The sequence below is a fragment of the Lissotriton helveticus genome, chromosome 7, assembly GCF_964261635.1.
Source record: "Lissotriton helveticus chromosome 7, aLisHel1.1, whole genome shotgun sequence".
Taxonomy (NCBI): domain Eukaryota; kingdom Metazoa; phylum Chordata; class Amphibia; order Caudata; family Salamandridae; genus Lissotriton; species Lissotriton helveticus.
This window is the reverse complement of record NC_136068.1, coordinates 1,908,357,013-1,908,369,545: the sequence shown is the minus strand read 5'-3', so window position 1 is coordinate 1,908,369,545 and position 12,533 is coordinate 1,908,357,013. Positions and strand designations below refer to the sequence as shown.

The 12,533-nt window shown below is 40.8% G+C and overlaps 1 protein-coding gene across 1 annotated transcript; it reads left to right on the top strand.

Moving 5' to 3' along the window:
• Window positions 1-2,615: 2,615 nt before the first annotated feature.
• LOC144770872 (trypsin-like) lies at window positions 2,616-11,023 on the top strand. The gene is made up of 5 exons (XM_078655665.1): window positions 2,616-2,676; window positions 6,159-6,318; window positions 8,036-8,289; window positions 8,865-9,001; window positions 10,802-11,023. The coding sequence occupies exons 1-5, from the start codon at window positions 2,637-2,639 to the stop codon at window positions 10,949-10,951; spliced, it is 741 nt and encodes a 246-aa protein (XP_078511791.1). The 5' UTR covers window positions 2,616-2,636; the 3' UTR covers window positions 10,952-11,023.
• The last annotated feature ends 1,510 nt before the right edge of the window (window positions 11,024-12,533 follow it).

Genomic DNA, 12,533 nt, shown 5'->3' with positions numbered 1-12,533 from the left:
CTATCTAGCTATCGCATCACCACAGCATCACTCAGCACCACCACAGCATCACTCAGGGACACCACAACATCACTATGCGCTACCACAGCATCATTGAACGCCACAGCATCACTCGTCACCACCACAACATCACTCAGCGCCACCACAGCATCAATATGTGCAACCATTCAACAACAACTGGTTCACATATGTTCTCTCAATGTTTCAAGCTTTATTACAAATGTCACAAAAAGATGTTAATATTTCACTTCTGTTCTTGGCTTTCCGTCACAATAAAATACAATGAACATAATCTTTAAATATTTACAAAAGCTATTGCCATTATAAATTACAATAACTTTTATTTAAGTATTAATTCTTGAAAAAATTAAAAGCCATTTTTATTTGTAATATCAATACATCTAGGTCACGTAAATACAACACATATTGCATTACAAATGCTATAGGTGTCACATTTGCGAAAGTTAAAACTATTGGCATTGTAAATGACAAAGCTATTAATTTCGCTATTTTCAAAACCAACACATAAATAAAAAATTTGTCATTTACAGTACCAATAGCTCAAACTTTCCTAATGCGAGACCTATTGCATTGCAAATGCTTGTTTTCCAAGTGTTGCATAGAGTGAACACTGTTCCCACGACTTGCGTTGGAGGGGGGTGCGGACTTAGGAATTTTTTTATTTACTATTCCAACACCAGCCTATGTACAAAAAACACGGCACGCGGTGTAACAGCCGTGTCGTAAAGGCTGTTCCCCTTTTTTTCCAAGTGTTGCATAGAGTGAACACTGTTCTTATACTTGTTAATACTCTGAAGTGTATTTCCCATAAGAGTTTCATTGTCTGCAAACAGTGCAGTGTGCTACAGGTAAACTGTCTCCATAGAGTGAATACTGTTTACACTACCCACTTCTCTACTCATATTAACTTCATTTCTCAATGTAGGTTTAGTGACTGTCAGGGGTTAACAACAGATAAAAGCTGTCCATAGAAGGGCATTGGTTTTGGAACAGACGTTCAGTATTGTTAGGAACTTGACTTTCTCTGAACAGTTGTATAGAGATTGAACACCGTATGCAATAAGGGTTTCCCATATATCTGTGGATAATTGTTAATGTGGTGTACGCTACCCCTGAAGTGTATGGTATAGGGTCAATGTGGCACATAACCCATGCTTCCTACACCCAAGGGAGTTGTTTCTGTGATTACCTTAATAATGCCTCATTTTTTTAGCTACTTTGTACTTACATTCAGAGTTCTAATGTAATACACATTTATCGAGCAATGTATACAAAAGAAGCTTCGATGATGCCATCAGTGATGTCATCAATGATGCCATTTGAGATGTCATCAGTGATTAATTTTCTAGTGTATAAATAATGAACCAACAAAATGACAACAGGCCTCAAAGTTGGTGTGCGCATGCTTCCAGATATGCAGTTTTCTAGTTCAGCTGGGGAATCTTTCATCAAGAATAAAACAGGAGTCTTTTGCAATCATACTTTCTAAGTTTTTATGTCTGCTGCAACCTTCCCACTCCATTCTTCATTGTTATTTACATTCATTGTTGTTTTACAGCACTAAGAGCTGTGTTATTGACTAGACATCAGTAGAAATGGTGACTATATGACAGTGCCCTCAGGGGACCATGCATCTTGTAGAGCTTATACTTATGAGTAGTTCTAAACAAGCACTGGCAAAGCCAATAGGCCTCACCCATGCAAGATCTATTGGATTTGCTAATTTTTTAGATAATGTTGTAGAATAGCACGTCTGCTGCGCCATATGGTTGTACGTTAAAAAAAAAAGTGCCATCACACTGCCAACATTGACCATGGCATTGCATTTTTTTAAAAACTTTTTTCTTCTACTTTCAGTCATGCTGATCAGTAGTCATGCCGAAAGTACAGCATGAGTAAAAGCATTGGCTTTGCCAATGCTTGTTTGAAATGTATCATCAATTCTTAATTTATGTTATATATATATATATATATATATATACATGTGTGTGCTAGTATGTGCAGATACACATGCTCAGTTTTGATCTACAGCTATATTAATGTCTTCTAACACCAGTTTTTGGGAAGTCACTAAAATATTGATTACCTCACTCTCATCTTGCTAATATTTGACATTTTGAGGGGGGGGGGCTGGTATTTGAGAGCCAGAAACCGAATGGAATATTGTGGAATATTGAGTGATGTGTTTTGAATAACTTATTATGAATGGCTGAGCCCTGATCTAAATCTTATTCCACTGTTTAGTGCTTTGCCTCATTACTTTTTAGACTGACAAGAGACCATGGGTTCTCCTCCTTCCTATCTGTGCACGTGTTGCCATCCGCTGTGCCCAGTTCCCATGTTCAGTGCAGCTTATCTGTGGATGGTGAGCGCCTGGTGTGCAGTCACTCGATGGTGATTAAATGAAGGACACAGTTTGACTAAATCATTAACCTATTGATCTTGTTCTTGAATTACCTTCAGTACATTATACGCATTTTCTTTGCATATCATCACCTGCTTCACCCAAAAATAGAAGTAGCCTTGGAAAGAAGCAGATAAAGTTGGGTCTGGCTGGGTATAAATATCCGGATCTCCATCAGAGGAGTCACTCTGCCAACGCTCACAGGACAACCATGAAGTTCCTTCTGATCTGTGCCCTCCTGGGAGCTGCTGGTGAGTTTGCATTACAGCACATGTCACTGGGGTAGATAACTTCATCAATCCACTCTCAAAAGGCAGGTTTTTCTCCCCATATTGGTGGAGGTCAATTTTCTCAATCTGCACCTCACCAATGTTTAAAGGGTTCAGGAGTCTTGGAATGTGTGGCCTGCTATTCTGAATGGTTCATTTCACATTTTTTCTCAATATGTTGTTGTGAGTTCATCACTACTCATGAGTGAAGGGTGTAGGTCAAATTTGACAATACATTGATCACCGATGGGGATCAGCAGGCATATCGGAAGTTATCGAGATCCAACTCTGTGTCCATGGACAGAAAACTGGCAACTGCACAGGCCACTCAAGGCCACCTCCACTTTATGGAGCGTACAGTGGTCAGGAGTCCTGGACAGTGTGACCTGCTCTTCTGATTGGTATATTAGATTCATTATTACGACTCACCAAGTTATGAATGGCCATCACCACAAGCCATTAAACTGGTTTGAGTGATTTAGTGCACAGGAGAATACCAAGAAACATTACTGAGTTTCATGTTGGTGAATCAATGTAAACAAACCTATATTAATCAAAAATTGCAACAGCTTCTTTAAGAATGGTTCAGACCTCATTCTCTACAGTCCCTTTAAAATAGTGATTAGTTTGCAATTACTGGGAGTCACACACCTGTGGTGCATCCCTCACTGGCAGTTTTGGTTCCATTTGACTTGATCATACCTTCACCCAATCACCTACGTTGAATGAACAAACAGTTGTTTATCCATGTCAGTGGGTGTCCAGCATTAGAAGCGCCTCTGAGTTTACAGACCAGGCATGCTAACTTTCATTGGTGAATGTTTGTGATTATTCTCCTCTTTATTTTAAAAATATGATTTATTCTTTAATATTTGGCCATTGTAGAATATAGGTTGGAGGGGTTTTTGTTTTTATGCAATATGAGAACGCTGAAGAGCAGCTTTTTTGTGCTCTTTGATACCATTTATTTTTCTTTCTAAATGTTCTCAGCATAGAAATTGTGGTGATAGCTGTTAATCATCCCTATGTATATGATGCCAACTTGTTTGTTGCTCGTTTTCTTTAGATGTTTCCTACCTAGGCCAAACACATTTCCAAAGCACAAGCCAAGACTCTTTAGAATATTTGAACAAGCAGAGTTTAATAACTTGGCTACCAAACATTCATAACATTGCCTTTAAAAAGTGAGAAATGCTGTTTTGTATGTAATGTTAAAGAAACAATTGATTACAAAGAGTAGAGAAATAAAATGAATAGATGGATTCACATTTGAAATGCAGCTATTACTTTTTAGAGGGTTATCTCTTTTCAGCTTAGCTTCAATTAGACTTAACCCCTTCCATGCTCATGACGAGCTGAGCTCGTCATGTAACGCGGCTTTTGGAAAAAAGCCGCACAGCGCAAAAATGACCGCAGCACGCATGCGGTTAAATAGAAAACCAATAGGCCTGTTGCATTGCAGGACTATGAACGAGACAAGGAGAATTGATGCAATAAGAGACTTTGGGGCATATTATCAAGGGGGTTTATCTCCGCTTTTTTGGCTTTAAAAGCCAAGAAAGCGGGGATAAAATTATCTCCCTATTACCAAGCTGTCGCTAACACCAGTTAGCGACAGCTAGTAGGAGATAGCGACCATCATGGGCCCCACTTTGCATGTCAGTGATATTTATCACTAATGACATGCAAAGTGGGCGTGCCAAGATGTTAGCGACTGGAAACAGTCGCTAACATCGCTATCTCCTATTACCAACTTTTGGAGATATTCGCGCTAAGCGCTAATATCTCCAAAAGCTAACACCTGCCCTGAGCAGTTCTTAGCCATGTTATCCAATGGGAGGTGGATAACATGGCTAAGAGCATTTGCTCGATAATGCATGAATATCGCCGACTTTTCAGCGATATTCATGCATTGCGGCCGTTTTTTATCGCATTTGCGATAAACCTTGCTAATAGCAAGGTTTATCTGCGATAAAAATCGCCGGTTTGCGGCGATAATTTTTGTCTCTAAACAAGTTAGAGACAAAAACTATCGCTAGTTGTTGGTAATATACCCCTTTTATCCAAAAACTCTTACCAATACAGCGTCTGTTCTTTCTATGGTGATATTTCTGGGCAGCACGTTTGCTGATGCTTTAAGGACATCACATTATAGTTACCGCAGCAGTACTGAAATGTGTAGCTTATTGTGTCTTTTTTATGCACTTAGGGCATAATTTACAATGAATTGGTGTAGTTCAGACCCGGATGTTTTTTTGCCAAATCGATAGGGCAGGAATGCACCGTATTTATGAGATACAGCGAATTCCTGTCCTTTCAGACAGCGCTAGCGCACAATTTGCTGCCTATCACTAACGCAGGGACCCTTACACCATAATGCAAGGGTGTCTGCGTTGTTGGCAGGATTGTTTTTGTGCAGCACAAATATAGATAATAAATATATTTTTCTCTTTAGATCTTCCCTGGGGAGGCTTACAGTTTTGCCACATTCCCAGATGTACAATTCGTTGTTAATCTGCTAATTGCATTGGAAAATCCACTGCAATACCCATGGAACGCCTCCTTGACGCTGTATATCGCAACACAGCAACTTGCGCTGCGTTGCCTTACACTATGTGGAGGAGTGTGGCTCAATGGTTAGAGTGGCAGACCCTGATGCAGAGTTCTGGCCAGGGATCAGGGTTCGATACTCGCCTCGGCGGGGTCTTGGGCTCAATTTCCTCGGACCTGTTAATTCTCGCCTCGGAACCTATTCTAATCACAGGGCCCACGCTGCAACTCTGGGCAATAGCTTGCTTAATCTCCACACCAGCCCCACACCAGCCCCAACAGTGCTAAGGATGCCTGGCTTCACCCCAGGGGTGCCCAGGAGTGGACAACTCACAGGAAAAGCCAGGAGGGGTTCCACAGCGGTATGAGTATCAGCGGCAGGAAGCCAAATAGGCGACACCACAAGGTGACCGTCTGGTGACAGTGCGCTCTATAAGTACCATGACATTTACTATGTCTATGAGGTCATTAAGAACCATCTGAAGTGGCTTTGTGGGGCCTAGCATATATAGGTCTTCACTCTGCATTGCCAGAGTATCATAAAAAAGAGACGCCAAGGTAGTGCAAGGGGCTTGTAAATAATCCCCCATGTCGCTATGACACATCCATTCAGAAACATATTGTAACAATTTTGCTTGGAATTATTTTGCCCTTTGGAGAGTTAAATTCAGTTAGGTTTTCAAATTGACCCCAAAATATGCAAATTATCTCTAGTAACATTCAAAATTTAAAGATCTGTCTCACACATGTTTATCCAGCAGAATCTGATATTTAAGAAAAGTGTAGTAGGATTTTGATAATTTTGAATTGATCACCTCATCATCATTGTTGGTGTTGGTGTTTGTGTATACATCACCGAATGGAGTATTTTATACATTGATTTACCTTCAGTGTCTTTCTTGCCTCTCTTTCAGCTGCTTTCCCCGTTGATGATGATGATAAAATTGTTGGGGGCTACACTTGTGGGAAGAATGCGCTCCCCTACCAGGTGTCCCTGAATGTCGGCTACCATTTCTGCGGCGGGTCCCTCATCAACAGTCAATGGGTCGTGTCGGCTGCTCACTGCTACCAATCGTAAGTTCATTGAAGTTTAGCTATGCGTGCTATTGGCTGGGGTATACACTCCCAGTGAATTCATCTTGCAAGAAAGCAATTAACCAAGCTGAATGTAAGACAATTTCAGTTCCATTCACAACAGCAGGTCCACGCCTGATAAACCGATCTAGACTATACTAAAAATCAGCACATATGGAAGCTGCCCAAGAGTGGGGGCACAAGTTATTTTGCTTTATTGAGTCTCCGAGGAAAGGGGGGCAAACCCAATGTTTGTTATTAAAATAATTCAATTAAATTATTGGCCTACAGCAGCTCTTTTTTTCCGCTTTGAGCCATGTCACCTCTTTTCTATTCTAACCTGGAACCTTCGTACATATTCTTTGGGGCAGTCAATAGTTGAGATTATGGGTATAATTATTCAAACTAAACTTGAAGAACTTCCATATTGACGGCATTAGCTCATGTTTAAAGTCCATGGTTTTAGCCAAAGGGCAGACCCTTCAAGTGGCTATAAGCACTCTGGTAAGAATTTGGCTTTGATGGGTATTTTTTGACTGCTTCTGTGCTCGGGGGTCTCTTCTGTGCTGTAGAAATGGCTGCTGATGCTTGGATGCCCCCTTCTGTAATTCCCATTGCACATGCACACATTTCATGGCTGAACAGTGGAATGGAAATAGAAAATAATTGCATATAATCCTTGGGACTTGAAGGATGTAGTGGTGCCATTCAAGTACGAAGAATGCCTGATATATGAACATATTTCACTAATACTGTTGTAAGGCCAGCAATTTCCAGATGAGGACACCGACTGACTTCATTTCGGGCTCCAGATGGCAAGTGAACAAATCTGACCAACTCCTAGGAACACTCACTCTTGGTAGTAGGTTTCATGAGCCAATCGGGGAAGCAGCATTTGAGCGCCCAGCCAACAGATTGTTATCCACACCCAATGGTTTATTTATTGACAACTTGAAGACTCAAATTGGTAATTTGGTAGATTCAGATTGTTCCCTATACAAAACATGACACCATACAGTGGTCGCAGACATATTATAAAAAATATAACAGCAAACCCCAAGGCAATTTGTTACTTAAGGCCTACATCAAGACTTCCATTATTGAGACAATCACAGACAAACCGGTCAGAGAACAATTATACGGCTTTCAAAGACAGCAGTACCCTTTGGATAGCAGGTGGTCAGAGTGTGACAGTCAACCGAGGACTCGATCTCCTGTCATGGCTAGAAGCGAGCCTGGCCTTGTGGTGGGTGACAAACAAGAGGAGCAAACCCTGCTTTTCAATTGTCAGTTATGCCTATGCAAATGGGAAGCCAGGGCTGACTGCAATGGTTGCTTTGTTGGGGCTCCCCATTGAACACTTGATGTCTCATAACAAAAGTTTCAAACACTTGACAATGTGTGAAAAACTCATAGTATTTACGAGACATAAAAAAGACTCAAACACTTGACATTGTGTGCAAGAGGTTTACTAATTAAAAGACATAAACTAAGCCTTGATATGCCTTATACTCAACTCCTTAATTTTCACATAACAAACAAGCACCATGAACCAGCAGAGAGTGCTGCTTGCTCTTACCTTAATTAGCAACATACCCAGGTGAATACATGGAAATAAAAGAACTGTTTTCATGCCAACTAAATGATTTAACATATAAAACAGCAGCTTTGGCTATAAAGAATTAAAAGGCAATATTGAATGTGGTTCTTGTTCCAGGCGTATCAATGTGAGACTTGGGGAGCACAACATTGCCTCAAATGAAGGAACCGAACAGTTCATTGATTCCACCAAGGTCATCAGACATCCCAACTACAGCTCCAGGAACCTGGACAATGACATCATGCTGATCAAGCTGTCCAGAGCCGCGACTCTCAACAGCTACGTCAAGGCCGTCGCCCTCCCGTCAGGCTGCCCTGCATCTGGAACCCAGTGTCTGATCTCAGGATGGGGCAACATGTCCGGCAGTGGCTGTAAGTAGTCAAGGAGGCAAGGGTTCATCTTTAACAAGAACTTCAAGTGGGGGTTGATGTGCATGTCACTCATAAATGCCAGGTCAGTACCTTACAGATAATTAATGAATGCAATGCTCAGGGCCAGGATTCATCCCAGAGCAGCTACACATTAATGATTCCCAGTTCCAACTAAGTCAGATCAACATGCAATTGAAGGTTTTTTGTCTTTAAATGTGAAGTCCATTCACCTTTTAGGTGTCTGGGTAATGAATGCCACACTACACTAGCAAAAAAACATATGACAGGATAATATTAATGATAATAAAAATTAACCTCTTTGTATACTGCATTTCTGCTGGTTCTAAGCTCTGCCAAAAGGCTAGAGGAAATGGAGAAAAAGGGATACAACATCCTACAATTTACTGAAATGCACAAATCCTGAAGGTCTCTCCTCAAGGCATTTTATTGTCTTAATTGTTTAAATGTTTTCTTGCGCAGTTATTATTCTCATTCTAATTTACAGAAGGACATGTGTTGTTCAGGGAATATATCTATTGCCAATATGAATGAATTTCTTTTCCACTTTTCCTCAGCAAACTACCCCAACACCCTGCAGTGCCTGAATGCCCCAATCCTGACCACCAGCCAATGCACCAGCTCCTACCCAGGGCAGATCACCAACAACATGTTCTGCGCAGGATACATTGAAGGCGGAAAGGACTCTTGCCAGGTATGTGACAGTCTATGTATTTCACACGGCACCAGCACAACGTATATATTTCATTGCACAATGTGGTTGGATCTGTGGTAGATCCAGCTCATTGGAACTGGAGTAATAACTAATTGATAGACAGGACTCAACAGTGGGTAAACTATTAAATCATATTCCAAGGCAATATTCAACATTTATTTGTCTGCCTCTTTAAGTGATTGTCCCTTTCCGGACACAGTAAAATATGCCTTTGTTTTACCAAGAAGAGTCCAAGGCATAAGGGCACTTGTGCAGAACATGGAGTCCTACTCTAGGGTTTAGTTTTGGTGGAGAAGAAACCGACTGGAAGGAGAGAGGAATATTTAGGAACATAATAAAGGCAATGAATTTAGTAGAAGAAAAAATTAATGAGGGTAGTGTTGGGAGGAGTTGAGGAAGGACTGAATCTGCAATGGTACTCCGGCTGATAAAGTTGTCTCTAGTTTTGACACAGTGTGCATGGAATGCATCAATACAGACTGAACAAGGCCTTGGGATGCATTCTCATTCCTCCTCAGTGAAGCTAACTTCTATGTGAAGCAAAGACATATATTATACAACATCATTTAACAAGAACATTGTGTCTGGATTCTGGGTTGAGATCCAAGAGGGCTGTTCACATTCCGTGGGGATATTGTGCGATAAAAAGAGGACATTTGCTGCAGTGCACCTCACCTTCCAGCATGGTTTCAACCAAAACCATTTGACAAAGTTTTGCAATTGCTATCCTTATTCTCTTCAACCATCTAAATTTTCTCCTCCTTCAAACACATCATGTCCCTCCAAAAGGTCCAGCGCTAGAGTTCAGATCTTTTCCACATTTCTCTTGATTTTATTTAGACCATCTCTCTCTTTATGCCTCTTCCAATTCTTCAGGTTGTAATCACATTGCCTCACTGCTACAAGGTGCCTGACTGTCTTCTCAGTGCAGGAAAGCCCCGCTAAAGACTTGGGGCCAGATGCAGGTAAGTTCCATTTACCGATTCTTAAATACCGAATTTACCGATTCGGTTTTTCAGAATCGGTAAATGGTATGTAGGAAAAAATTCGGTAAAAAATACAGAATCGGTAAAATGCCTCCTACATCTCAAAAGGCTTTTACCGGTCGGTAACTGCTGAATTCGGCCGTTACCGACCGGTAAAAGCCTTCCTACATCTGGCCCTAGATCTCTTTCATCCCTGCAGTACCTTTAAAATCACTTTCATGACCTATATTATATGAGTTGAAGAGAAATCTCCTTTAACATTCCTTCATGGTCAGTATCACAGTAACACAGGGCACTAGCTCCGCTAACTGGCCTCCAAACCTGGACACAATACTGATGTCTGTTGACTTATGCCTCACGCATCTTGGGGACCCTTTTTGATGTAGTCTGCAATCAAGTCAACATTCTACTCAAATCAAGGCATGCATAGACCGAAGAAAAATAAATGCAAAAATGTGCCAATGGCATTACAAATCAAATATGGGTAGTGATTGGGTTTCCATACACAATGCTATGCCTCATGCGGCGGTGTATGGTGCAACCCTTAGGAAAGGTGCATTTGGCTAAAAAGGAATTTAACAACTAAAGCAATGATAACTATTTCAGAACACATACAACAGAATATTATGCTAACAGCCATTAATCACACATGATGAAAGCTACAAGTTGTGATTTCTTTATCGTGCTCTTTCAGAGTACTGCAATGAGGTTGACTTTATTGCATGCATTAGTCTCCGGTTGCAGATAGTATTCGCAATTCAACCATCTCTGAACATTGCCTTCTTTCTTTCAGGGTGATTCCGGTGGCCCAGTGGTCTGCAATGGTCAGCTCCAGGGTGTTGTCTCCTGGGGCATTGGTTGTGCTCAGAGAAACTACCCAGGAGTTTACACCAAGGTCTGCAACTACGTCAACTGGATTCAGAGCACTGTTAATTCAAACTAAGAACATTTCCTACCTGAGATGATGCTCACAGAATTTGAATTCTTGATTTGACAGTGTACTGCTGGGGGGGAGAAATAAATCATGGAATAAAAACTGAAGTTTATCTATTTTCTTTTATCTAGTCCTTCCTGCATATAAATTGATTACATTAATTCAAACATACCCTCCAGGCAAAACAAGCAATGGCAAAGTCAATAGGCCTCTAACTTTATATGTGGAAGTGCTTCTTCACTGATTGGTGAATTTGTCTGAGCGTATAGACTAATGGAAGAATGGTAGGTGAATGTATGGATGAATGAATACAGAGATGAATCAATAAATTATTGATTGGATGGCTGACAGAATAATGAGTAACTTGGTCCTGGGATGAATGACTGGAATATTGAGTTCATTCATGAATGAGTGAACAGCATTAGGACAGGCCTCTCCTGCCACATCAAACACACTAGTCTCAGACAACCATGAGCTCCCTCATCATCTAACAGTTTAAGAAACATGACTAGTTCTGTGACTGTAAGTGCCAAAAGGAAAACCTTCATCTCTCAGAAATCATTCCTACCAGAATTTTTACAAAATGCTGATTTAGGTTCCAAGTAAAATAAACAGAATGGCTCCCAGAGCCATGCCATTTTTTAGCAGATAATCCACTGATGTGCCGGCCAGCATCAAGACCAAATCCAGGAACCTATGGCACCAGAAGGTTCTGCCTCGGTGCGGGGGATGTCCGCTGCTTACTGTGGACTGACCACATCTATACTCAGAGGTTCCGCACATCCTGGTAACAAAGTGAAAGGGAGAGTCCTGTGACTGCATATGTCAAAAATACTACCTTCAGCATTTATAACTCGTTTCTTACAAAATTGTCAATAAAATGTGACCTACCTACTGAAAAAACTCAGAATGCGTCCCAGACTCTGCATCCTTTAGCAAATTTGAGTGAATCCTGCTACCTCTATAAAGTCCAAATCTTGTCCAAATCGAAGATGAGAGGGCACCAGAAGGTTCAGCAGGATCCATCCACTGGCAGCCAGGGCTGAAGTTAATCAAGTGCCAGAAAAGTCCTCTTCTCATTTAATGAATAACCACAGCTATATTTAAAGATTCTGCACTTCATAGATACAAAGTTAAAAGTAGCAGTGAAATCATCGCTCCCTGATAGATGCCATAAAATCTCACCGCATTGTAGAATGAGAAGGACTCCAAAAATGCATATGGTAAAAGGGAGCACTACCAAAGGCTAGTCTAAATCAGCAAACAAAGGATGGGTCACTTGGCTACACTGAATATGGTAGACAAATATCTAATTAAATTTTATAGGAAACTTAATGTGCTATTCTAAATTTGGGGCCTATTGGATAATGTTCCGCCTTGGGGAATCGAAAATGTGCATGTGGGTTTTTTCAGATACTTACATCAAGGAACTACCAATGAAAGGTATGCCACAAGATCAGTTTAGAGCCAGTGCATCAAAAACATGTTTCTTTTTGTTGCAATGTCATAAATATGTAGACATTACTTCAACTCCTGGAAGCCGATAATTTCATACTTTGCTTTTTGCCTTGAATGTAAATATGCAAATACT

Coding starts and splice junctions, on each gene's coding strand:
- LOC144770872 (XM_078655665.1), top strand. CDS start 2,637: ATGAAGTTCCTTCTGATCTGTGCCCTCCTGGGAGCTGCTG. Junction 6,319..8,035: donor GCTGCTCACTGCTACCAATC/GTAAGTTCATTG, acceptor TTCTTGTTCCAG/GCGTATCAATGTGAGACTTG. Junction 8,290..8,864: donor CAACATGTCCGGCAGTGGCT/GTAAGTAGTCAA, acceptor ACTTTTCCTCAG/CAAACTACCCCAACACCCTG.